Source organism: Panthera pardus, unplaced genomic scaffold (genome assembly GCF_024362965.1).
Source record: "Panthera pardus isolate Hobbes unplaced genomic scaffold, ASM2436296v1 HiC_scaffold_15, whole genome shotgun sequence".
Taxonomy (NCBI): domain Eukaryota; kingdom Metazoa; phylum Chordata; class Mammalia; order Carnivora; family Felidae; genus Panthera; species Panthera pardus.
This window is the reverse complement of record NW_026526710.1, coordinates 20,511,117-20,537,305: the sequence shown is the minus strand read 5'-3', so window position 1 is coordinate 20,537,305 and position 26,189 is coordinate 20,511,117. Positions and strand designations below refer to the sequence as shown.

General features: G+C 49.8%; 1 protein-coding gene across 3 annotated transcripts in view; it reads left to right on the top strand.

The window, feature by feature from the left end:
* MYO18B (myosin XVIIIB) overlaps window positions 1-26,189 on the top strand; it is a 258,324-nt gene that overhangs the window by 138,749 nt on the left and 93,386 nt on the right. For all 3 annotated transcript variants that reach the window (XM_053902225.1, XM_053902226.1, XM_053902227.1), the window contains 5 exons: window positions 788-911; window positions 1,713-1,913; window positions 6,344-6,454; window positions 10,922-11,026; window positions 18,269-18,421. In XM_053902225.1, coding sequence (XP_053758200.1) covers window positions 788-911; window positions 1,713-1,913; window positions 6,344-6,454; window positions 10,922-11,026; window positions 18,269-18,421 — 694 coding nt within the window. The remainder of the gene's footprint in view (window positions 1-787; window positions 912-1,712; window positions 1,914-6,343; window positions 6,455-10,921; window positions 11,027-18,268; window positions 18,422-26,189) is intronic.

Sequence of the window (26,189 nt, the reverse complement as noted above, 5' to 3'; positions counted from 1 at the left end):
TGCCAAAGCCTCCTGTACTGATCTCCTCATCTGTGATAGGGATATAGGACCAAGGTAACTGCATGGAATGATATCGAATCCAGGAAGTTCTTCTCACCCAGTGGTCACCATCCTGGAGGGGCAGGGAGCCCCCAAATGAATCATTTCCTAATTCCCTGGCCAGCCCCCAAGAGGACAGGCTAGTCTTTGTGTTTTTTTTTCTGAGATGACAAACGAGGACCACACCGAATGTATTAATGTCCAACATTTTATCAGTAATTACAGTGCTCTAATGCAACGTATGCGTGCCCAAACCAGATGATATAGAGGGGGTGAAATGTAAAATATCTCTTGTTTGTGCAGATATATGCATTCACTCCTTCACGGGTCAATGAGTGCGAGACCCCCCCCCCCCCCGCCCCGCAACCTAGGTCTTGTAGATTTAACCATTTCCTGGCATATATGGGCAAACCAGATAGGTGCAATTTTTCTATCGCTCTGTAAGTTTTTTTTTAATTCTTTTCCCTTATCTGTATATACTTTTATTCTATTATTTTTACTTATGCATGTTGTGTTTTATGTAAGTCTCCATTACTTTTGCCGAAACTCCACGTAAACCCTAAAAGTTGCTCTCTGGCGTTGCAAATTTCAACCGCACGTCCGCAACCTTACGCAAAAGCACGGAGCAAAACCTCCCGTTGTCTGGGGCCCCCTCTCTCGGCCTCACGGTTCTCAGCAAGCTAACCGCCTCTCTCCAGCCCTCCTCGTCCTCCGCCCCAGTGCCATGACATCTGCTCTGCTTGAACAGGTTTGACATGCAGCTGGCCCAAGCCCTGGGTGAGTCTGTGTTTGAGAAGGGTCTTCGAGAGAAAGTGACCCAGGAGAACACCAGTGTCCGATGGGAACTAGGCCAGCTTCAGCAGCGGTTGAAGGTAAGGGATGGGGTGGAGTTGGGGGGGCACATGGAGCCATCTTGGCTCTTAGTTGCTGGCTTCCGGGAACCTCCCCTGCCCCCGCCATTCCCTGCCATGCACCTGCAGTAAATAGTGACGGGGAGAGAACTCTGGGGGGGTATGCCGGTCTGCCCGCCAGCTGGGGTCATGGATCCCAGGGTGCCCTAACACAACAAAAAGGAGTTGGGATATTGATAATGAGATCTCCCTAGCACTCTCAAGGTGCCCACCTGGCAGGTGGGAGAGACTGGGCAAGGAAGGAGGTCGTTGTCACCCCACCCAGGGGCACGATGCAGGCTTCCAGCACAGAGGGGTTTTATTAAAGTACAACACAGGCACCTTACTCATTTGTTCCTCACCCTTCTGTGGCTCCCTGCTACCCCTAAAAGAGCTCTCAGCCTGGAATTCAGCTCCCTCTTGATCTAGCCCAAAGTTCTTTGGCCTCGGAGCTGACTTTCTAACCTGAACGAGTCATTTCTGGACACCTTGCCTCTCTGCCCCAATGTCTGCATCCCAGCCTCGGCAGATACCCAGCTTACAAATGGACAAACGCTCCCTTTATGTGCTTTGAGGCCCAACTCTGGGGGGGTGGTAACTGCTCCCCCAAAAGGCCTCCACCCGTGCTGTGTAAGCTGTCCCAGGGAGCAGCCCTTGGTGTCCCACGGGGGAGGGGGGGCGGCCTGCTGGGGCTGCCAGGCCAAGGTAGGGATGTCAGGCGGTTCCCTGGTGGATGGGGCATGTGGTCACATGACTCTAGATCTCTGCCCCTTTGGTCTCCAGCAAAAAGAGCAGGAAACCTCGCAGCTGAAGCAGGAGGTGGAGACATTGCAGGCCCATAAGCGGGAGCTCTTGGGGTTGTCCTCTCTGGGAGAAAACTGTGTCGCTGGCTTGAAGGAGAGGCTCTGGAATCTGGAATCCAGCGCCCTGGAGCATGAGAAAATCCAGAGTCAGCAAGAAAACACCATCAAGCAGCTGGAGCAGGTAGGAAAGCCCTGTCCCAGGCCGATGCCCTGTCCCATGCTGGCTCCTGTGCGGTAGGGGGTTGTTGGAAGGCAACACCAACGCCTCACCTCACTCAGCTGCTCCTCATTCTTCTATGGCTCCCGATTACCCCCGAGACTCTCTCAACCTCCAGGTTCGGCATTCGGGTCCTCCATGATGTAGCCCACTCCTCCCATCCTGCAAAGCGTCAAGGTCACCTCAGAGAAGCTTGCCTTGATCACCTTCTTGAAAGCAGCCCCACCCCCACCCCACGTCCACTTCCCATGCCCTCAGCTGCTGTCTTCTCCTTTACAGTATCTATCATCTTCTTCCATAGTATTTAAAAAAAAAATTCCTCCATGCTGCTCTCCCCCATTAGAATGTTTCAGGAAGGCAGGGTGCTTTGTTGATGTTACTGATCAGGCTTCCCCAGAGCCTAAAATGAGCCAAGGTACTTAGCTGGTGCTCAAGAAATAGCTGTTGGCCTGGTATCTGAGGCTTACTGAGTGCCGTCTGTATACCTGACTCAGCCCTTGGCTCATATCTCAGGAATCTCCCCCAGAACCTTAGATGGTCAGATGTCAGTATATCCCCACTTCACAGATGTGGAAGCTGAGGCTCAGAGACAGAGAGGGTGCCAGGGAACTGGGGCCTGTGCCCTATGACTCCGTCGCACCCAGAACACCTGTTACGTGCACAGCCTCGAGGAAGATTGGAGCACTAGCTCTTTGGGAACCACAAAATAACTAAGGGGAAGTAGGCAGAAATATCAAATACTCTATCTAGTTCCAGCACCCTTTGTGAGGTATCAGATGAGGATTTTATTTGTTGGCTTGTCTGTTGATATGCCCACCCCATTCCACAAAGGAATTGATTCAAGCAGCATATAGAATGTCTGCATAATAAAACAGAAACATTATATACATTTTTCATGTTTATTTATTTTTGAGAGAGAGAGACAGAGCATGAGCAGGGGGAAGGGAGAGAGAGAGGGGGAGACACAGAATCCGAATCAGGCTCCAGGCTCTGAGCTGTCAGTGCAGAGCCCAGGGCAGGGCTGGAACCCATGAACCCCAAGATCATGGCCTGAGCCGAAGTCGGATGGTCAACCGACTGAGCCACCCGGGCACCCCTAAAACAGAAACATTATAAATAAAGCAATCCAAGCCAGAGAAACACACACTAAAGCAGACACTAAGGAGTTTGGGGGACAGCGAATGCATAAACAGAACCACAAAGCATACGATCTTACAGCCTTCATGGTTCCTGCTCTAAAATTCCTGGTGGCCAGAGAGAAAAAGGAAATGTGAGCTGCCTGCTCTTTATTATCCCAAGGTAGAAACAAACCAGCTTTTCATGGGGGAAGCAAAGCTGTTTCCTGATGCTTCTCTGGGAAGCAATGTCTCCTGGGGCATTTCTCAGGCTGCCGTGATTTCAAAGTGGTTATAAGTCGGGGACCCCCTTTTCAAGAAAGTGTGACTAGGTAGCATGAATATATACTTTTTTGAAACGTTTATTTACTTATTTTTGATGCGGTGGGTGGGGGGGAGAGAGCGAGGGAGGGGCAGAGAGAGAGGGAGAGAGAGAGAGAATCCCAAGCAGGCTCCATGCTGTCAGCACAGAACCCGATGCGGGGCTTGAACTCACGAACTATGAGATCATGACCCGAGCTGAAATCAAGAGTTGGACACTTAGCCGCTGAGCTGCCCAGGCGCCCCAGGTATAGCATGAATATGTAAAGCAGATGAACCCTGAGCAGCTCTGGGTAAGTGAGGAACAGGAGTGGTGGTTCGGGGGGCAAGGAGGAGAGGGAGCACCGGGGCGCCTACCCTTGCTTCTCACTTACCCTCACTCCCTTGGCGTGGAGCCCAGGCTTGTGGTGGGCATGGAGGGACAGAGTCCGAAGCAGTTCAGGAAGCAGAGTCCCTTCACTCACTCAGCCGGCAGGAATTTATCAAGCGCCTACTTTGCATCATGCCATGTAGCTGTAAACAAGACAGATGTGGTCTCTGCCTTCTGGAAGTTTGGAGTCATGCTGAGTGTTAAGAGGAAGTTTAACTTGCCGATCTGGTCTTGGGAGCTGGGGTGGGGTGGGGGAGGAACAATCAGGGAAGACTTCCTGGAGGAAGTGACATTTATGGAAGGGTGAGTGCAAGTTGGCACGGAGAGAGTTCCGGGCAGGAGGAACAGCCAGTACAAAAGCCTAGAGGCAGGAAAGGTCTGTGGCTGAAGTATGGTCGCATCCACATGGGGTCCTCAAGGCAGCTCAGTCAACATGACCTTAGGCAAGCTCCCTGTTTTCTCTAGACTTCGGTCTCCTCATCTGTACCCCGAAACGGGAGGCTTTTCAACCCTCTGGCTTTCCCCAGCTCCAGCGAGGAATCCATGGAGGTACACGAAGGAGGTGGGATGTCTGTGTAGATTTTTAAGGGATATGGAAGATCGCGCAGCTCCCATAGCCACCCAGCGTCAGGAATAAAGTGGGCACTTTGGAAAATTGTGTCGGTTCTTTAAGATGTCACCGGCACCCCTCGGCGCTCAGCAGCGGAAATGTGCTCCTGTGACCGCAGGGACCCGAAAGTTAATGCAACTTTCCTAATTCGCCACCCTCAACCTACACAGGAGACAAGGCTGACTCAACACTTCCATCCGTCTTTAGCTTTGCCCAGAACCCCACGCGGCGTTGTGCCCTTGTAGACATCCGGGAGATATTTATGGATTACAATATAGCACTTTCCCCGGGGAATTTTATGTTCACTCATATAGGCTTGACATAAATGGTATCGCAGATGTCAGGAGTGTCCAAGAGGTTGGGGAAAAAAAAAGAAAAGGAAATATTATATTTACTTGCTTAAGCTCCTCGTTTTGGATTATCTCCCCATAACCTGTCATTTTAAAAGGAGGCGAGGAAGGAGGTTGACATTTAATGTAAGCTTACTTTATGCCAGGAGCTGTAATAAGGGCTCTGTGGTACACTATCCTTTTGCCTCACCACCACAGTAGAGAAAGCTGGAAAGTATAGATTCTTGGAGCCTGGACCCTGGAGATTCTGCGGTAGGTCAAGGGGGAAGCTCTAAAAATGCAAATTTTTTTTTACAAATTGTATTGTTCAATTCTAACACACCACAGAATTTGAGAAGCAGGGGCTTGGGTCAATCCCTCATGGATCAAAGATCAAAAAAGGAAAATCTCGAACCGCAACAGGAACCCGTGACGGTTGCTTCCAATTCTAGAACCTTCTAGACAGCACCATACAGCTTAGACATCATGCGCTGCAGCTCTTTGTCGGCTGCGAGCAAGTTTTGGAGGCTCTTATTGAAAAGACTCACCTCCTTCGCGGGACACAGCTGTTCGTTATGTCTTCCAGGAGGGAGGGGGGCAGTTCTCTCTGTTTTCAAAAGAGAAAGTCAGATTCGTGCGCCAGGCGATGTACTAGGTGCTTTACGCGGGCCATCTCACTGAATTCTCATAATGCATTTTAAGGTGATTGTTTTCCGCAGAGAAGAGTGATCAGAGGCAAAGTGAATTGTCCAAGGTGACATTCTGGGCAAGTGATCTCCCCCTGGAGGCTTTCATACCTTCATAAATAAACTCGTTTTACCATCCAGCCACCCACCTACCCACTCATTCAAAACACCATCACGGATGCTTTGCTCCAGAGAGGACACATATGCTTCATTTTTTTTTTTTTTTTACTTTTTTATGTTATTTTATTTTTGAGAGAGAGAGACAGAGCATGAGTGGGGGAGGGCCAGAAAGAGGGCAAGGCACAGAATCCGAAGCAGCTTCCAGGCTCCGAGCTGTCAGCACAGAGCCGGGTGGGGGGCTCGAACTCCCGAACCCTGAGATCATGACTTGAGCCGAAGTCAGACACCTAACCGACTGAGCCACCCAGGTGCCCCCCACTGTTTAAAATTTTTTTATGACATCTGCCTCATCTTAAAAGTGTTGAGAAGCGGGTTCTTAGGTGGCTCAGTCGGTTAAGCATCTGACGCTTGATTTCAGCTCAGATCATGACCTCACGGTGTGTGGGATCGAGCCCCGTGCAAGGCTCTGGGCCGACGGTGCAGAATCTGCTCCGGATTCTCTGTCTCTGTCTCTCTCTGCCCTTCCCCTGCTTGTGCTTTCTCTCTCTTTCTCTCAAAATAAGTAAATAAACTTAAACAATTGTCGAGAAGGATTCTGAAGCATTCTTCCATCTAAACTCAGCAGAAAGTAGCCTGACAGATTAATGATGTTTGTAGTGACCACAGGAGGGGATAGAGGTGGCATGTGGGCTATTTATCTACCATTTCTGACCTCCCTGGGGACCTGTGTGGGGGCTACTGGACTCTGACCCCTGCATCCCAGAAAGGAAGAATGCAGCTGGAGTACCACAGATGACATGGTTGGTGTGGGTCACCCTCATGTGCTGTCCTTGCTGTCCCCAGCTCCGCCAGCGGTTTGAGCTGGAGATCGAGCGGATGAAACAGATGCACCAGAAGGACCGTGAGGACCAGGAGGAGGAGCTGGAAGATGTCCGCCAGTCCTGCCAGAAGCGGGTAAGTGCCCCTTGGGCCCTGGCAGGTCCAGTCTTGGGTGCCATTTTCCTTAGAGTGGGGGGGGGGTGCACTCCAGAGCCTGGGGACCGACTTTTTGTATCCACCTAAGACCTTAGCTGTCAAGGCTGCTAGAGCAGAAGTACCTCCCTTAAATATGGTTCTGGAGCTTCCAGAAGCCTCTGGAACTGTCAAGCATAATCACCCCCAGATTTCTGCCCAAAGCCCACAGTTCCATGTGGCTTAGGCCTTGGGGAAGGCCTTCCATGTTTCAAGAAGGGGACCAGTCTTTTCTGGCTGTCTCCTTTGCAGACAATTTCCTAACGCGTCATCCGAGCTCCTGCAGACCTTTCAAACAGTGGATAAGAAAGCAATAAACCCTTCAAATCTTACCATCCAGAAACTATCATTACCACTATTTTACAAGCCAGTTCGTATCTCTCTGTCATGCGACACACACACATAACATATTTGTTGAGATACCGTTTCACCCGACTGGGGCCGTGCTTTCTTGAAGCCTTTCACTCGGCATTTTGTCCTTGGCCTCTTTCCTCTTTCCATGTCAGTAAATACCGGTCTGATGTACATAGTTAAGAGCTTCAAAGCAGTCCACGTTAGGCACGTGCTGTAATTTGTTCAACAAGCCTCCTGTGGCTGGGCATTCAGGATTTTCAGATCTTCTGTTATTATAACCAGTGCTGAGATATACACCCTTACAGATGCATTGACTGACGTGAATGTAAGAGGAGTCCTTTCAGTGGAGTGGCTGGAAAGCTGTGGGGCATGGCTCAGTTAATAGGTTTTCTCGCTGCGGGACCCTTGCAGATCTTTCACGGCTTTGTGTACATTTGACTCTCCAAGAAAGGGCTGAGGAGCATTTCCTAAAACTGACTCCTGCTATTAGCTCCCAGGGCGGTCTGTCTACGGAGACCTCCAGACTGTAGGGCTTGAGGGTCTGGGTGTTGGAATTTGCAGACTCTTTGTCCGGATCTTTGCTTTTCCACCTTAACAACTGTGCCGTCTTAGGAAAGTGATTTAAAAGCTTCAACTACCACTAAAATCCACGCTATTCCTTGACTCCTTGCTCTGTATCCGGCGCTGGTCACTCAAGGCCAGTTTATAAGACGCACAAGAAAGCCAATGTCGCTGCTTTCCTCGGAGTCATGGAGGCTTGGGTCAAGTCCCAACGTCATCAACTACCAAGTGTGGGGCATCGGAGAAACCCTGTAACCTTGCTAGGAAGCGTCACTGTGTGATTAATCCATCCAAGAGAAGCAGGGGGGGGGGCACTTGGCATCCCACAGAGCTCACAGCTAAGAGCATCACCCTGGGCAGGGCTGAAGGGCGCCTCGGTGATTGGCAGAGCTTTGGCAGGAGACGGGAGGCTAGCTGAGCACATCCTCGGGCGGATCTGACCGCCGTGGTGCCCTGACCTTACTCCAGGGGGGTGTTTGAGAACTGAGCCCATTCTTCACCCCCAGTGGGTGATGTTACTGTATCTGCTGCCTGTCTTTGTCTCCAAATACGTTTTTTGTGGGTCTCGTGAAAGCTCAGTCCCTCTGGGGGTTCACATCTCGAGGAGCCAAGTGCATTCCTTCCCGAACTCCCCAGGGCTGGAAAGAGTCCAATGATTTTGGACTCCTCCGGACCTCGATGTCCCATAACCTCCCTGAGACTCAGTTTTCTCATCTGTAAAATCGGAGCAACGATAGAAAATGTTCTACCTTCCTGTGCTCTTATGAAGAAGAGAGAAAAGAATGAGAAGTACCCTGCAAACTGGAAAGTGCTGGGGGTTTGCATTGAGGGACCAGTTTTTCCTCCTTTTCCATGATCCACATATCTGGGAGAAACGGATGGGAGTCTTTGAACACCCAGTGGGTGCCACACGCCAGGCTGGGTTCTTTATGCCCCACTTCTTTGCCCCTCTGAAGGGCTCTGTAACATCGATTGTCCTGGTTTGCAGATGAGAAAACCAGAGTTCACAAAGGTGAAGTAGCATTGCCCAAAGTTACCCAGCCGGGAAGTAGCCAAGCTAGGACCTGTCTCATGCCAAAGCCCAGTCTCTTAACCAAAATACTAGATTTGAATTTTTTTTTTCTTTTGCAAACATTTGGACCTTGGAAGGCCATTTTAGGAAGCATTGATAGAAGGTAGCCTTGGGCAATGCTGCTGCCTCCATTAGAGCTTCCTGCACACGAACTTGCCAAAGGCTCTGATAAGTCTTGCACTGAAGAAATGATACACTCAGTGATTCTGGAGTGGACTTTCTTCCGTCCTCCACCTACATACCCATCACACTTGTGAACGCCAAGGGGAAGCATCCTACAGAGCACACCCCAGGAAACTTGGCCTTGCTTGATATATAGTTCTTATTATTTTGTGTATTTTTCTTTTTTCTTTATTTTTTATTAAAATTTAAAAAAATTTAATGCTTATTTATTCTTGAGAGAGAGAGAGAGAGATACAGAGCACAGGTAGGGGAGGGGCAGAGAGAGACACGGAATCAGAAACAGGCTCCAGGCTCTGAGCTGTGACCACACAGCCTGATGCAGGAGCTCGAACCCACGGGTTGCGAGATCATGACCTGAGCCAAAGTTGGAGGCCCAACAGACTGAGCCACCCTGGCGCCCCTCTTTTGTGTGTTTTTCAAATATGAATTTCTCAAAATGAGTTTTAGCTTTGCCTGTCTTCCCTCTACCAGCAGACACAAACAGAGTGCCTTGTTTCTCTCACTGTTAAAAGAAAGTTCTGAAATGAACTTGCTTTCTACATAAGTGACCATCAATCAGTGCTTTTTCCCCTCCGTGGGTCAGGAGGTGGAAACCCTCAGTCCCTTCCCACGTGCCCTCAGGTGAAGGTTGCACAATTTCTGGCGCATTCTAAAAGTGTCGCAAAGCATCACGGGTGCCCTGACCCAGGGCCCCAGTGAGACGGAGATGTGACCCAGACCCTCCTGAGGCTTTTCCATGGATAGATTTATGAAGGGAGAGGGTGAGGTCAGAGAAAGGTGTTTTTATCCTTATGACAGGCACTCACATGGACTTCACGTCTAGGGCCTGCTCTGTGTCTCTCACCGTGGCAGGAAATCAATCGTTTTAGCGACCCACGTGGGAAAGCTGATGGCTGTCTGGGGTGGCAGAAAAGCTGGGGCCAGAAGACAGAACACTAACTGCTCTCAGCAGCAACTGACTTAGGAGCATGTGCCTCACAACTTCTCTCTGACTCAGTTTACCCAGCTGTGAGGTAGGGTCACTGATAGCATGGAAAGGAAGGACGAAGGGAAGGGTGAGACATGTAGGAGAGAGGCTGGTAGGAAAGGTGTGCAAAGCGGTTGCCGTGGGGTATTCACTTCGGCGGGGAGCACCTGCCTTTGCGGGGGGATTAGAGAAGTCAGGGCCAACTGTAAATTGAATGAGTTGCTTGCAGCCAGATGTCTTAGTCCATTTGGACTACTGTAACAGAATACCGTAGACCGTGGGCTGACAACAAGATTTACTTGTCACGGTTCTGGAGGTTGGGAAGTCCAAGATCAAGGTGCCAGCAGATTGGGCGTCGGGGGAGGACCCTCTTCCGGGTTTTCGGACAATGGGACGACGGTCTTGCTGTGTCCTCACGCGGTGGAGGAAGAGGAAGCAGGCTCTCTGCTGTCTCTTCTTATTTTTTTAATGTTTATGTATTTACTTTTGAGAGAGAGCACGCATGCACTAGTGGGGGAGGGACAGTGAGAGGGGGACAGAGGATCCAAAGTGGGCTCTGAGCTGACAGCAGAGAGCCGACTCGGGGCTCGAACTCGCGAGCTGTGAGATCATGACCTGAGCCGAAGTCAGACGCTTAACCGACTGAGCCAGCCAGGCACCCCTCTTCTGTCTTTCCTTATAAAGGGCACTAATCCCAGCATGGGGGCTCTGCCTTCATGACCTTGGTCTAAACCTAATTATCTCCCAAAGGCCACGTCTTCAACGAGTACTGCACCAGGGCGTTAGGATTTCAACATAGGAAGTTTGGAGAGACACGAACTTGTAGTCCAGACTTCTTTTTACAAGAACGGATTCCCAGCCTATTTGATAAAGAAGGTGGATACATTTCAACACATCAGACATAATGTTGTACAGAGGCCTTAAAAGTCCGAATGCCGAGATCTGCAAACATTCGAGCAAGGGCATGGCATAGGAGGAAGCACCTGTTAAGGAGTGGGCAGGGAACTGGGGGTAGGGGCTTCACATCAAGTGGCAGGGGGTTTCCCATAAGCGGCCAGCTCGTCCCGTAACTGTCAGGCTCCCAAGCTTCTAGGCTCCTGGGTTCTCTGACAGGGACGCGCCCTCCTGATGGCCAGGGCAGCCTTTGTGGAGGCGGACGGCGGCCGTGCACTTCACATTCCTCCCCTCCTCCGGGTGGGGGTCCCTGCCTCGTGAGCTTGGTCTGGATGGAGCTCATTTATCCCATGTGTGTATCCGCCCTTTGTGTCCACAGCTCCGCCAGCTGGAAATGCAGCTGGAACAAGAATACGAAGAGAAGCAGATAGCCCTTCATGAGAAGCAGGATTTGGAAGGCTTGATTGGAAACCTCTGCGATCAGGTAAGGGGGAAACACCCGCAAACAAAACGTGTTTGAGGGAACACATTCCCTGCCCTCCAGGCCCTTTTAGAGAGGTGGATTCAGGGGCAAGGACAGCTCAGTAGTCTTCAGGAAAAGCCAGACCCTAGTCATTTCAGCCAGCCTCCCCTGATCCTCCCAAGCGCCCTCTTGCCCATCAGTTCAGGCCCTGTCCACACTCACCGACTTTTCAAAGGACAGCTTCTGGGGTCCACACGCAGCAGAGTTCTTGGGAGAACCATGAAAATACATGGAGTGGGCCTGGCCAGAAGTGACAGACGAGGTGGCCTTGCCTTCAGCAGGCTGTCGGGGAGACGGGGGAGGCAGGCCTTGCTTCAGTGGGGTGAATGAGAACAGTCACTGTGTTCATAGCCGGCCTCGTGAAGACGAGACTTTTGCCAGAGGTGGCAGGCTCCAAGTCGGGCAAATGTAGCTTTAAACCCTAGCTGGGCCACTTCTGTCTGCCTGGCTTTGGGTGAGCTGATTAACCGCTACTGGAAGGCAGAGCCTTGGGCTCATGTTGCCACGGTTGGACATCAAGGTTCTCGGCTGTGGCGCTGTGGACGTTTCAAGCCACATGAGCCTTTGTCGCAGGTGAGGCTGTCTCGCGCGTCGTAGGATGTGGAACAGCATCCCTTGGCCTCCACTGGCTGAACGACGGCAGCCTCCCATCCCCCCTCCCTTGTGACAACCGGAAATGTCTATACACCTTACCAAATGTCCCTTGAGCACCAAGTCGGAAAACCACAGCTGTAAACAAAGCAGGCAGGGCCCTGCACCAGCTCCCCGATTTCCCAGCTGGAAAGCATCTTCCTGTCTGTACCGCTGCTGCGTGAAACCTCAGCATTGGAGGGGGAAGCCTGTGGCTTCTATGATGTCTTTGAAAGTATCACAGGAGTGGGTTTTAATGGATTTGCTTAATACGCATTCATTGCCTTTTAATTAGCAATGCTCTCGCCGTCAATCACCAGAGTTTCCCTTTCTGTTCACGAAGGAATGTGGGCCGGTCTCCAAATGCCCCCCTAGGGCATCCAGGCCTTAGACAAATAGGAGCTCGTTGGGTATTTTTAAAAAATTGATTAAATGAGTGAATCCTAGCGCAGGATCACCATAGCATTGAGCATCTGGGTGGGGAGCTGAAGGAGGCAACAGGAAAGCTTCATCATCGTCCTTCTCTGCATTTTCTAGTTTCTCAGCCGAGCAAACTGGGGCCATTGAGTGCAGAGCCATCGGGGTTACTCTTTCATTAGCATTAGTGCCAGAGTGCCCAGCCCAGTATTTGATTCTAGAACGAGAATGGGAAATCGCCGGGAGAAGGCGGCGTTCTATTCAGCAGGGTCCACTGGCGCTAACAAAGTAGGTAAACCAGGAAGGAAAGATTTTTATAGATATTGCTGAAATGAAACATTTTCTGTGCAAAGGGAAGGTGATTTGAGATGAATAAAATGCTAATTTTGTGTGAGTCACCACGCTGGGACCTCTAAATAAATGATCACATTTGGTAATCTTTAATGTTTTATTAAGACACTTGCCAAACACGTGGAAAAAAGTAGAATGAATAATAGAATTCAGGCTCATGCACCAAGCACCCACGGTTCACATAAATTAAAATTTTGCTGTATTACATTCAGATATTTTTAAGGACAGGAAACCCACGCCAAAAACAGCTGGTGGCCCCTTGGTTTCCATTCCCAAAGTCCCGCCCCTCCCACCTTCCTTCTTCCTTGCCTCCCAGAGGAAACCATCATCCTGAGGCTGGAATGTAGAATTCCACTGTATGTGTATTTAAACTTAACCACAGGGGCGCCTGGGTGGCTCAGTTGGCTCAGGTCATGATCTTGTGATTCGTGGGTTCGAGCCCCATGTCGGGCTCTGTGCTGCCAGGTCAGAGCCTGGAGCCTGCTTCAGAATCTGTGTCTCCCTCTTTCTCTGCCCCTCCCCCGCTCATTCTCTCTCTCTCTCTCTCTCTCTCTCTCTCTCTCAGTAATAAATAGACATTAAAATTTTTTTAAAAAGTTAACCACACACAGTACATATGATTTTGCATTTTACTTTGTTGCCTTCTTTTATGAGATCAGTCTATGATGATCCATGTAGCTCTAATTCATTTATCTTAACTGCTACCCCATATTCTTTTTATTTTTAATTCTATTCTTCTGCTGGTGGGTATGTAGTTGTTTTCATACAAAGACACAAAACTTCAGTGCCTAGTCTTATATCTGTCTTGCTGTGCACGTGGGCAAGAGTTTCTCCAGGGTATGCATATATTTTGAGATTACGTTTTTAGGTGCATCTCAGCTTATCATTGTTTTCTTTCCTTAGCAGATTGTTTTGATTATTAAATGGTCCCTCTTTCCTCAATGAATGGGTTTTGCCTTATGTTATTTTGCTTGATTTCTTTTAGTTAGCCTGCAAGACCTTTTTTTTTCATCCCTTCAGGTTCACCCTTTCCAAATGTGTATGTGAATGTGTTTTGTTTTCAGTGTTTTTAGTCTCGAACTTTTTATACGAGAATCTAATTCATTTACATCTATTGGAATAACTAATATATATGAAGTTACTTCTATTCTCCTATTTTGTGTTTAACATTTGTTGGCTTTTTGTCCCCTTCATTGCTTCTTCCTTTTTGAAAAAAATTTTTAAATGTCTGTTTATTTTTGAGAGAGAGAGAGAGAGAGAGAGAGAGAGAGAGGCAGGGCAGAGTGGGGGAGGGCAGAGAGAGAGGGAGACACAGAATCCAAAGCAGGGTCCAGGCTCTGAGCTGGCAGCACAGAGCCTGACATGGTGTTTTAACTCCTGAACCATGAGATCATGACCTGAGCTGAAGTCGGATGTTTAACCGACTGAGCCACCCAGGTGCCCCTCTTTGCTTCTTCTTATATTCTTTTCCTGCTCTTGGATACATTGGTAATGTTTTCTATGATCCCTTTTGTTCTAATGTTTGTTCTAAAGCTACAAACCATATTTCTATTCTTGTGGTAGATAACTAGTCATAATTTTTTCTAATATACGGTATTTGATTTTTACAACAATGCTGTGGGATAGGTATTATTAGTTCCTTCTTATAAATGATAGAAGTGAGGCTTAAAAGCTAAAGGAAATTTCCCAAGATCATATAGCTTGTTAGTGGCCTAAGTGGGTTTGAAATGGGATCCATATTATTTGAAAGCCCTGTATTTTTGAAACCCAGTGCTATACTGCTTAAAAATGATTAAGGTCCAGGGGTGCCTGGGTGGCTCAGTCAGTCAAGCATCCAACTTCAGCTCAGGTCATGATCTCAGAGCTTATGAGTTCGAGCCCTGCATCAGGCTCTGTGCTGACAGCTCAGAGCCTAGAGCCTGCTTCAGATTCTATGTCCCCCTCTTTCTCTGCCCCTCCCCCGCTCATGCCCTCTCTCTCTCTCTCTCTCTCTCAAAAATACATTAACATTAAAAAAGTTTGGGGCGCCTGGGTGGCTCAGTCGGTTAAGCGGCCGACTTCAGCTCAGGTCATGATCTCGCGGTCCGTGAGGGCTGTGAGTTCAAGCCCCGCGTTGGGCTCTGTGCTGACAGCTCAGAGCCTGGAGCCTGTTTCAGATTCTGTGTCTCCCTCTCTCTGACCCTCCCCTGTTCATGCTCTGTCTCTCTGTGTCTCAAAAATAAATAAATGTTAAAAAAAAATTTTTTTTTAAAAAGTTAAAAATGATGAAGGTCCAAAAAAATGATAAATATCCGGTTAATTAGAATCATACTTTTGTTGACCATATTGATTTTTTTTAGAATGTTATTCATTCTCTCTCTTAGTCTCAATTTCCCCTTCTGTAAAGTGGCTTGATTATCCCCAATGGCATTTCCAGATTGCATTTTTAAAGGACTCAGGGATCTTTGTCAACAGACATTCTTTTTAAATGTTTATTTATTTTTGAGAGAGAGAAAGAGTGAGCAGGGGAGGGGTAGAGAGAGAGGGGGACAGAGGATCTGAATTGGGCTCTGCGCTGACAGCAGAGAGCCCGATGCGGGGCTCGAACTCACGAACTGTGAGACCATGACCTGAGCCGAAGTCGAATGCTTAACCGACTGAGCCACCCAGGTGTCCCGACAACAGACATTTAACAACAGCCCCAGACAATTTGGCGTTATGATAAATGTTGAAACAGTTGAGGTTTGAATATAGTTTCCCAAAACAACACTAAACATCATTTAGATTTATTGGTTAATTATTCACCAGCTTTATCCAAATTTGAATCTTTGTGCTACAGAATGCAAACTTGCTGAATGACATTTATTTCCCATTAACCTAATGAGCTTTCTCTCTCTCTCTCTCTTGCCCTCCTCTCTTGTAACGATTCATTATGAAGAGGAAGGTGACTTGGTCTGAGATTTTATTGTGAGTTTTGTTTGCAAAGACCCCTCTGCAAAGGAGATGGGGTGGTCGCATTTTCAGGGTCTTCAGTAAGTTGATAGACTCTGAGCCGTGGTCAGCGCCAACATTAGGGAGTGTCCCTGACGCCAACCTGCTCCACAGGCAAATGAATGCTCTTTATACTCTGGGGATGTATAAAGATCAAGAACAGACATAGAAATAAGAAAGATGCTAATATGCTGCTTGAATGCAATCATGGTGATGAACCTGGGCTCGAGTTAGTGATTCAGGACTCAGGTTCCCTTAGGCTCTGCCGTGCAGTGGTTAGAGACTTGCATTCTAATAGTGAGCTGCCCAGGGTTCTGCACAGCCACTCCATGACCTTGGGGAGAGCACTACTCTCTCCATGTCAGTTTCACCCGCTGTACCTCCATTTTCCCGAGACGGTACATACTTAAAGAGTCCCCACTGCTCACAAGACATGAGCTGGCCCCAGGCTCCCTGCCCCACCTCTGTGTTTTATACCCTCATGCTAATCACTCAGAACCAGATATACAAGACTTTCTCAGCTCTCTGTCTTTGCTCATGGCATGGCTTCTTCCTGAAATGTCCTTCCCACAGCTCACCTGGCTCCCACTTACCTAAGACTCTTGCGGATCCCCTCCCAGCCTGAGCTGGGCGATGCTCCTCCCAAGCACGCTTTCCCTTAACTTAAAAAGCAGAACACATCTCTTGTATCGTACATTTCCCTACAATTACCCCTTTCTGGACCAGCCAGGACAGCTGGATTCCTATCCAAACTTCCATTTCATAGCTGTGTGACCTTGGGCTGGTTACTTCCCCCTCTGTAGGCATCAGCTTCATCATCTGTCAAATGGGACTCCTAATACTACATACCTCATAGATGCTTCATGAAGACCAAACGTGTTAATTTCCCTAAAGGGTTTTGAACCGGGTCTGACACTTAGAAAGCTCCCTTTAAACCTAAGCTATTACTGCGTTTTATAAAGGCAATAATAATAACATCTATTTTTAAGAGATTGTCACAGGAGTTAGATGCAATAACATGTGACAAAGGGCCTGGCACAATGCCCCGTCCTGATCTCAGCTCAGCAGGTGAGATTATATAACATACACACATACACACACACACACACACATTAGACTAGCATTTCAAACTTAACAAAGTAATACATCTGAGAACGAAGAGGCTATATTCGAAGAACCAACTCATTTTTCAAAGAATTCAAAGCTAGTTGCCAAGAAATAGTAATGTGTAATCTAGAGGAGTGGATTCTAGGTCATCAGACAATACTCATAATTCTTTATATTTGTAAAGCACTTGACAGCATGCAAAGTGCTTTCTGATCCATTATCATGCCTGATCCTTGTCTTATCTCAACATGGAGGGTAGAGATTATTTTTTTCACCTTATTTTTACAGACAAGGAGATTCGGGTTCAGAGAGGTCGTATGATTCAGCCATCCTTCCCAATGTCAGCAAATGGCGAGCCAGGGTTTAAAACCGGGGCCACCCCATTCTCAACCCCACCTTCTTTCTAGATTATTCTGGGGCATTCTGAGCATCCAGGAAATGGTTGTTGAGAGGCACAGGTATCCGGGTGGGTAGAAACACACCTACACCCCGTTTTCTTGAAAACTCCCCTTCTGATAGATGGTGCTGTGTTCTTTCCGCTGGTCTCTGGAGAGTCCGAGAAGGGAGCTGTTAGTTTCTTTTTTTTTTTTTTAATTATTTATTTTGAGAGAGAGAGAGAGAGAGAGAGACAGACAGACAGACAAAGCATGAGTGGGGGAGGGGCAGAGAGAGAGAGGGAGAAAGAATCCCAAGCAGGCTCTCCACAGGCAGTGCAGAGCTCAGCGTGGGGCTTGAACTCATGAACCATGAGCCGAAACCAAGAGTCGGAGGCTTAACCGACGGAGCCACCCAGGCACCCCAAGGGGCTGTTAGTTTCTTCCAGAGTTTCAGAGGTGCTCCCCTAGTGTTTTTCCAGTAGGCGCTGTTTGTAGGTGAGACTGTGGACTGTCGCTGTTTCATGCCGGTCCTCTGGGGAACCCTGTGCCTCTCTCCGTTTGTTGGCCGCTGGGAGCTGTCACCCTCCTGGTGCTGAGTCCAGGAACGTGGCTTCTGCAGGGGCCACTGGACAGCTGCCCGCTCAGAGGGCCTACAAGTTCAGGGATTTGGGGAAAGGAACGTGCTCACTTCTTGGGTAACAACTTTTTGCAGAAAATGACCTCATGCCTTAATGTGGCAGAGGGGACCAGCTCGAGGGACAGCAAAACTTGACTTAGATCTCCAAAAACAGCACAGCTATATTAAGCACCATTTACTGAAGCATAACATATAGGCAGAGAAGCATACCGGACCCCTCCCGTACAGCTCAATGCATTTTCATAAACTCAGAGAAGTACCACCCACATGAATAACATTAAGGGGCTCCCGAGTTCTGCCCTATCTAGTCCCTGCCCCTGCAGGGAAACTGCTGTCCTCACTTCTGTCACCAGAGGGCCTCCCCTGACCTGTAGGCTCTTACAAGGTGGGGAGAGGCCATATTGATGGCTTTGGTGCCGACCACGAGACATAGTGACTTTGGATCCTTACAGGCTGTGATGGCAGCTTTGGGCACAGCTTATTAGGCATTCGGCTAAACACCTTTCTAATTCCCACGACAGCCCCGCACGGTTGATGTCGTTCCCATTTTGCAGATGTGGAAACTGAGGTTTGGGGAGAAGGGTTTTGTCCAAGGTCCCACAGTGGGAGAGGCAGGGGCCAGATTTAAACCCAGGGAAGCCTGGTTCCGGAGAACTTGGACCCTGGCCACTGCTCTGCCATCTTAGCTCACGAGAGCCTTCCCTTGGCTTCCAGATCGGCCATCGGGACTTTGACGTGGAGAAGCGTCTCCGGAGGGACCTCAAAAGGACTCACGCGCTGCTGTCCGACGTGCAGCTCCTTCTGGGGAGCATGGAGGATAGCAAGACGTCGGTCAGCAAGGAGGAGCTGGAGAAAGTGCACAGCCAGGTGGGTGTCGTGGGTCCCCTCAGGACCAGGCTGGGGAGGGTGCTGCAGCCAGCCAGGGCATGGGGACGGGCGTGGCCACTGCGCTGATGTCCAACCTTCACAGACCTGCATGAAGAAGGGGGACACCGAGGGGCTGAGCATGCCACATGGAGGTGGTTTATAAGTGAGAAGGAGGGGTTTATAAATGACCGAGAAGTCCAGTTCCCTTCTTCAGGGCGGAGGCAGAAGGCAGCCCGAGGGCACGGGCAGATCGGGGGCCTGTGGCAGAATGGCCGAGGGCAGCGCACGTGCACATGTGTGGTGGCCAGGTGGTGCCCACCCAGGCTGGGTATGAAACAACGGGTAGTCGTGCTGATAAAGCAAAGCCTGAACCACCACCACCACCACCAATAGCCGTTTGCCAGTTAGAATTGTAATGATGCGGATCTCTGGCCGTCACACTTCTGGAGCTCCCACCATGTAGTGCTTACTCTGTATGGGATGGGGCACCGAGTTCTGTACCGAGGTCTCCAGGATTCTCATCTCCATTTTCCAAGGGAGGGGACTGGGAGACAAGGAGGGCAGGAGACCCACCCCAAGGCAGCTAGAAAGTGTCAGAGCCAGGATTCGAACTCAGGACTCCACCCTCCCTGGCTGCCCCCGGGGAGGAGTGGAGGCAGATGGGAGGTGAGACCAGGCAGGAGCCAAGGACCTGGGGAGATGGGACGACGGGCTTGGGCTCTGCCCAGTGCAGACAGCGCAGCCCATGGAGGCAGGTGTCGAGAGGCGTGAGGTGTTCAGATTCCGCGGGGTGGGGTGGGGGGAGGTTGGCGGACTTGGGGAGAGAGGTCCCAAGGCGGAATATCACAGCAGGGACACAGGACTTGCTACCTGACCCATGGGGGGACAGGGAGCGGGGGAGTGAGCTGAAAACAACGCAGGGGAGCTGAGAGCCCCACTGGGGGTGTGGTGCCCTTGCATTTGGTGTCACTTCTAAGTCCCTCGTTTCCTGCTAATAAACGGCATGTGCTGAATCCAGGTGTGGAGAGACGGAAGGCATTTCCTGCTGCCCTCACCACCTCACCTTCTCAGAGTGTTGCCCTCTGTTCTTTCTCCTTCTCTGGCCTTCTATCACGTAGCCTCAGTGCTGCCACATGGCTGCAGGCTTCTCTATCTCCACAGAGTATCCCCAGAAACTTAGATGGGTTATCTGTACTTTTCGGACCCTCAGGCAAAATGATACACTTCCGGAGGGCAAGGCTCTGCTTTAACCATGTCTGATGGTACCTGTCCAGTCCATCGCCCATAATAAATACTGAATAAATGCCTGCCTGTTGAATTCAGTGGGGTCCTCTGCCTCATTTGACAAGTGAGGAAACTAGGGAACAGAGAGGGTGAGGGATTTGCCTGAGGTCACACAGCCAGTCAAAGGCAAAGCTGGGCCTTGAACCTGCTTTCCCTGACTCCAAAACCACTAACTGCTCTTCTCTCTTCCTTCTGGAGGAGCTCAAGAAGGTCAGCAGGTCCCCAGGAAGGCAGCGGGAGGCAGCAGAGTCTAGCTCAAGGTCGTAGAAACTGGATCCAGAGCTTTCTCTGCTTCCTGTCTCCGGCGTCAGTTTCCTGTCTGTAAAATGAAAGGTTTCAGGTAGCAATTGGTTAGCTAAGGGAGAAAACCTTGTTTTCCTTTTAAACAAAATTCCAGCCTCCATTCAGATTTCACGAGTTTCCCCGTTCATTCTTGGATTCCGTTCATTCCCGTTCCAGGATCCAACCAACCCAGGGCACGACACTGTGTTGGGTGGTCAGGCCTGCCCAGGCTCCTCTGGTCTGGGACAGGTTCCCAGTCTTGCCTTGCTTTTCATGACCTTGACAGTTTTGAGGAGGAATGGCCAGGTATTCTGTAAAGTGTCCCCCCAGTCTGGCTTTGTGTGATGCTTTTGTCATGATTGGACCAGGTTGGTAGGTTTGGGGAGAGACCTCCCCAGAGGTGCAGTGCTGTGAAACCTGAAGACGCTGAAGGGCCTCCTCTCTTAATAATCCTATTAATTAATGCTCTGTTGTATCTGCTAATGCTCTTTCAGGGTGACCAACCATCCTGGCTTGTCCCGGACTGTCCTGCTTTTAAGGCAAACCCTATTCTCCGCGTGGCCCTGTCAGAAAACTAGAATCCCCTGGGCTTAGGTGCACCCTTGTACTCAATCTCATTACCCTTCTTACTCCCTGGGGAAGGGAAGCGACCTTGCGCCCATCTTACAGGTGGGGAAGTCCTGTCCAGAGATGGGAAGTGACGTGCCCGGCAGCTAAGTGGCAGAGCTGGGATTCATATCCAGGGCTCGTGATTCTAACTGCAGAATCTAGGGGTTCCTTGACCTTTCTCTTTGGCTGTCCACGTGGGTGGAAGACGCTTAGCCTTTTGACTTGCCTCAAGTGGGCAGAGGTGTCTGAGCACTTGGTCAGGATCCAGGCATGTCGGGCTCCTGCAGCCCCCTTGGCAGGGGGCCAGCTGCTCTTCCTGCCTCCCACCAAAATATTCCTGATGCCACAGCATCCAAATGTCCCCGTCCCCACAGGTGATTGTTCTCCAAAAGGAACCACGATGGTTTTGTTCGTTCTTTTCCTTCCTTTTTAAAGTATTCATGAGCAACCTTCCTCGGCAGGGTTAAAATGTGTGTTCTTGACAAATGGTGGTATTTAATGAAGGCGCCTCGAGCTGAATCAAAGAGCTTCATTCTTCTGAAAGTCCTTCTTCCCCATCTCTGCATCCGGCTCCTATCAAAGGGAATTCACAGCCTTGGCTTTCTGTTGCTGTTGTCATGGAAATCGTTATAAGGATGGTTTCGCGTGGACCAGAGGTCAGGGTACAGTTGCTTTGGTTCCCAGCACACGTGTCCCGGATGCCGGAGTCAGAGCTAATCAAATAAAGCAGTGATGACATTGGGCATCACTGTGTTTCCTCTCCGAGGGAAGGTATTTGTCCTTTACCTGAAGGCTCCAGGGACCGAGGCAGAGAGAGCAGAGAGGAGGGGGAAGAGAGAGGGAGCTAATTTTGCTACTGACTGTGCCGTAAGTGCTGGGTATGGCACTGAACGACTTCCTTCCTTCCTTCCTTCCTTCCTTCCTTCCTTCCTTCCTTCCTTATCTATGCAGCACCTGCTGGGAGTCAGGTGATATGCTCCATCTAGGCGTATAATGGTTAGTAAGGCAGGTACCCTCCGTCGTGAAACTTACATCTGATGGATAAGGAGGCAAGCAAACAATGATAGAAATAAGTAGAAACATCTCACACCTTGATATGGGGAATAAAGGCAATACATGGAGTTCTGGAATAGGCAATTGCAAGGGGTCCCGTTGAGCCTGGGTGGTCGGCTCAACTACCCTGGGAGAAGGAGGAGCAGACTGGGACCTGACCACGCAGGACCTGGAAGGCTTGGGTTTTACACGAAGGGTCGTGCGAAGCCATTGGGAGGTTTTGAGCAGAGAGTGATGTAATCCGATTCGCGGTTGGGAGGCTCGCTCTTCTGTGCGGAGACTAGACGTGAACAGGATGACAATGCCGTTAGGAGGCTAGAATACCCGTCCAGGCCAGAGGAGATGGTCATCTGGGCTAAGTGGTGACAGAGCTGGCTAGAAGGGACAAACCTGGGGCTGGTTTGAAAGTTAGGGGGCTCGTAGACTTTCTGGTGGCAGCAGTAAGTGCGCTATTTAGATAATCCTTACCATAACCACAGGAGGTGGGTACTTCTATTATTGACCTGTTTAATAAAGATACAATCTCTGAGAGGTTGAGTAACTTACCCAAGGGCACACAGCAATATATGTCCGAAAGCTGTGAATGTCACCAGTTCTGTGTCCATGCAACTTGGCCGGTACAGTATGGGTCCTATTAACATTGAGCACCTACTATGTACTAGGCTTTTCTGTGGTGTCTTGGGATCCCCAAACTTGGCCGCACATCAGAGAACTTAAGCACTGCTTAAAAATCACAGATTCTGGATCCCACCTCCAGGTAGTCTTTTCTTTGTCTTTCTTTATTAAGTCTGGGTTGGCACCCAGTATCTACATTTTTTAGGACTGGCATCTGGGAATCGCGGGCCTCATTTATCTCTCAAAACACCCTTTCCAGTTCTGTGGTGACACGTCCATTTCGTAGACGAGAAAACTGATGGCGAGGTTACCTTAGTGGGACAGACCTTCATTCGGCCGTCTCGACATTAATTAAATTTGAGTCAAGAGGACTGGATCTGGCAGCTGCTAAACTCGTGACCTTCAACGCGCAGCGTGGCCTCCCAGAGACTTTTTCCCAAAGTGGAGAGTTCGCGTCGCTTGATGGCCCAGTGCTTGTGGGGGGCTGATGAGGTCAAAGCCGCAAGGTTCTCGGGGGGCTGATGAGGTCCAAGCAGCAAGGTTCTCAGAAACATGACCACGCCCTGCTGCCCTTCTAGCTCAGTAACTGTGGCGTGGAAGAGCCCAAAGAAAGGTTTAATCTCTCAGGGCACGGACAAGGGAATCGCTTGAATGCACCTATTAAAAAACTCATGCATTCAGCAAATATTGATGTGGTCTGAACTCTGGGACGCATGGGAGGCCAGGCTGCAGGGATAAGGAGGAGACAGTATGGGGGGGGGTATGTTGATAGTTGGGTTTAGTGAGCGTGGCTAAGGGGTTTGGGTTTTATCCCAAAGGTGATGGGGAGCCATAGAGAGTTACAGGGTAGAGATGGGTGTGGTCAGATGGGCGTGAGGATTCCAGGCCCCAGCTGAAGCTCTGATGTTCGGTGTGCCAGGCCTAACCAGCAGCATGGGAGAGTTCCCTTAGAGCATCTTCCAGAATCTCTGGATTCTGCCCTTAGTGGACAGGCATCCCCTCGGCCCATTGCCCCGGCGTCTAGGACCCCGAGAGAATTATTTGGCTCTTTTCACCCAGTTTCCTTCCACTGGGAGCCTTGGATATATCTCTGATAATACTGTGGTTTAAGACCCTTGTGATAAATCATAGAAGAGTCCTAGAACTTTTGGCGTTCAAATCCTGCCTCTGCTGCCTAATTAGCTGTATGATTTGGGGTGAGATATCCTGTGTTGCAGCCTCCTTTTCCTCATGTACAAAGGGACATGAGGGACGCCTGGCTGCCTCAGTCACTTAGGCATAAGACTTCAGCTCAGGTCACAATCTCCCGGTTTGTGGGTTTGAACCCCGTGTCGGGCTCTGTGCTGACAGCTCAGAGCCTGGAACCTGCTTCGGATTCTGTCTCCCTCGCTCTCTGCCCCTCCCCCGCTCTCGCCTTGTCTCTCTCTCCCTCTCTCTCAAAACATTAACAAAAAGTCTTTTTAAATAAAAAGGGGCATGATATTCCCAGGCCCGGGGCTGGTTTAAAGAACGCTATGACCGTGCATTTGCAAGAATTCTCTAAAATAAAAACTTGAAGACCATGATTTTTAAAACGTAGAGCTCCCCGCCGGCTCCCTCGTCCGAGTCACAGGGGTTGACTGCCGGAAGACTTTGGTTTCTGGGCAAACGATTTTACAAGACCTCGTAGCACAGACTAGGCAGGGCGATGTGTGGGGATGATCTAAAAACACCTGTTCTTTAGGAGCAATTACTAATTAATTCCCATGGAATGTTTCCACTGGAAACAAACTAATCTGGAGACAGAAGCAATCCCAACAACCAAGATACGTAATTGAGATTATCGCCGTGTGTAAATAACATCTGTGAGAAGCAGATGCTGGCACCTGGCTCCCACAAGACCCTGGAAGAGGACGTTTTTCACACCTTTGACCTTCGTCTCTTCCCCCAAAGGGAATACGGTATTTGCTTTTTGCAAAATGGAGACCCCCAAGCTCTTTCCTTTACTTCATTCATACTGGGGACCGTGTTCCCCCTCTTCCTGCTGAGTACAAAGCTGTCACCAAGTCTCAGTCATTGTACCCTCAAATGGCCCTTCAATCCTTCCTCCTTGACACCTCCCCCCCCCCCCCCCCCCCACTGACCACCCACCATCAGTATTTCTCATGCTGGCCCCTGGCCTGGTCCAAGCAATCTTTCTGCCACCCAATCTTTGGAGAAAGAATTTTAAAATGTACATACAGTCTTGGCTTTTTGTGTTCGAGATCCATCAGTGGCTTCCATCATCCTCAGAATACAATGCAGGTTCTCCAACGTGACCTTTACGGGTGCCAAGTCCGGCTCCCGTGCTCGTGACATGTCTGAACAGCAGCTTAGGGACAGCTTGGGGTCGCTCACACCTGTCTCATCACCTTCCCGCCTTTGCCCAGGCTGTGCCTTTGGCCAGACTCCTGCTTCTCTCTTCTGAAGACTGTTTGCCTGGTGACCATCTAGTTCTCTTCCTTTTGTTTTTGTGTTTTTTTAATGTTTATTTATTTTTGAAAGACAGAGGGGGAGAGAGAGACAGAGTGCGAATGGAGGAGGGGCAGAGTGAGAGAGAGAGAGAGAGAGAGAGAGAGAGAGAGAGAATCCAAAGCAGGCTCCAGGCACAGAGCCCGACGTGGGGCTCGAACTCACAGACTGTGAGATCATGACCTGAGCCGAAGTCAGACGCTTAACCCAGTGAGCCAGCCAGACGCCCCCGTCTAGTTCTCTTCTGAGCTTGGGTGTGGGCATCATTTCTGGGAGCCATCTCTGACCCCCATGAGCTGGCTGAGGGCCCACCCCTCTGGGCTCTCACTGTCTGCTGGGTTTACCTCTGGGGTGGCACATTCTCTCGCAGTGTATTCCGAGGGCAATGGAAGCCACTGATGGATCTTGGACACAAAAAGCCGAGACTGTATATAAATTTTAAAATTCTCTCTCTGAAGGTCGGGTGGCAGGAGCATTGCTTGGACCAGGCCAGGGGCCAGCAGACATGAGGACCCCGCATGAGAAATACAGGGGGTGGGTGATAAGTACGGCAGTGAAGGGGGAAGGACTGAAGGGCCTTTGGGGGGTACGATGACTGAGACTTGGTGACATTCTCTCGTGGTCACCACCCTTGCTTGCTTGTGTCCCCCCTTTACCATCCAGCTCCTTCAAGGGAGACACTGGGCGAATAAGTAAACATACGAAGAGACTGGTCCAAAGTCACAAAGGTAGTAAGAGATGAAGCTGGGATTTGAACCCAAGGACATCAACAAAAGGCAGTTTAAAGCTGCTACTACCCACCCCCCCATGAATGTATCTCCTGTCAGCCCTCTGCCACCTCCGGGTCCTCACGTCCCTGCGGGAATCCCGGGGTGCTCCTACAGGCCCTGCCACCGGGGGAGTCCAGCTCAGTCTCTGTCCCTTCGGGGGGGCCCCTTGAGCCTGGTGTATCTTCTACGTGAACTCCCAGCCATGGCTAGGCAACATCCTGAGGCAACCCCCCCCCCGGCCCCCACCACTAGTGTGCAGAAGACCGATAACCCTTGATTCATCCCCAGTGCCCTTAGGCAGGATGTTTGTCACCACGTGTCACCCATGCTTCCACGAGACATTGAAAATAATTAATAAGCTCTGGGAAGATGAGTCTGATGGGAATTTTTCGTGTGAGCGAGCACCTTCCTCCCCAGCCAGGAACCACAAGACAGGTGGCCTGGGTATTTTATTCGAAGAGACAAAAAAAAAATTTTTTTTTTCCTTTTTAAAGATGATGTTGGAGTGAATTGACTCAATATTAACATAACCTCCTGTCAGAGGAGATAAAAACCAAATTGTAATTGGGTGAAAACATGGTTATCGCGGCCCGTTTACCCCACAAATATTGACACTTCCAATGCTGTTACAAATGGAGAAAGGCTGGTTTTATGATAGGCCGGGG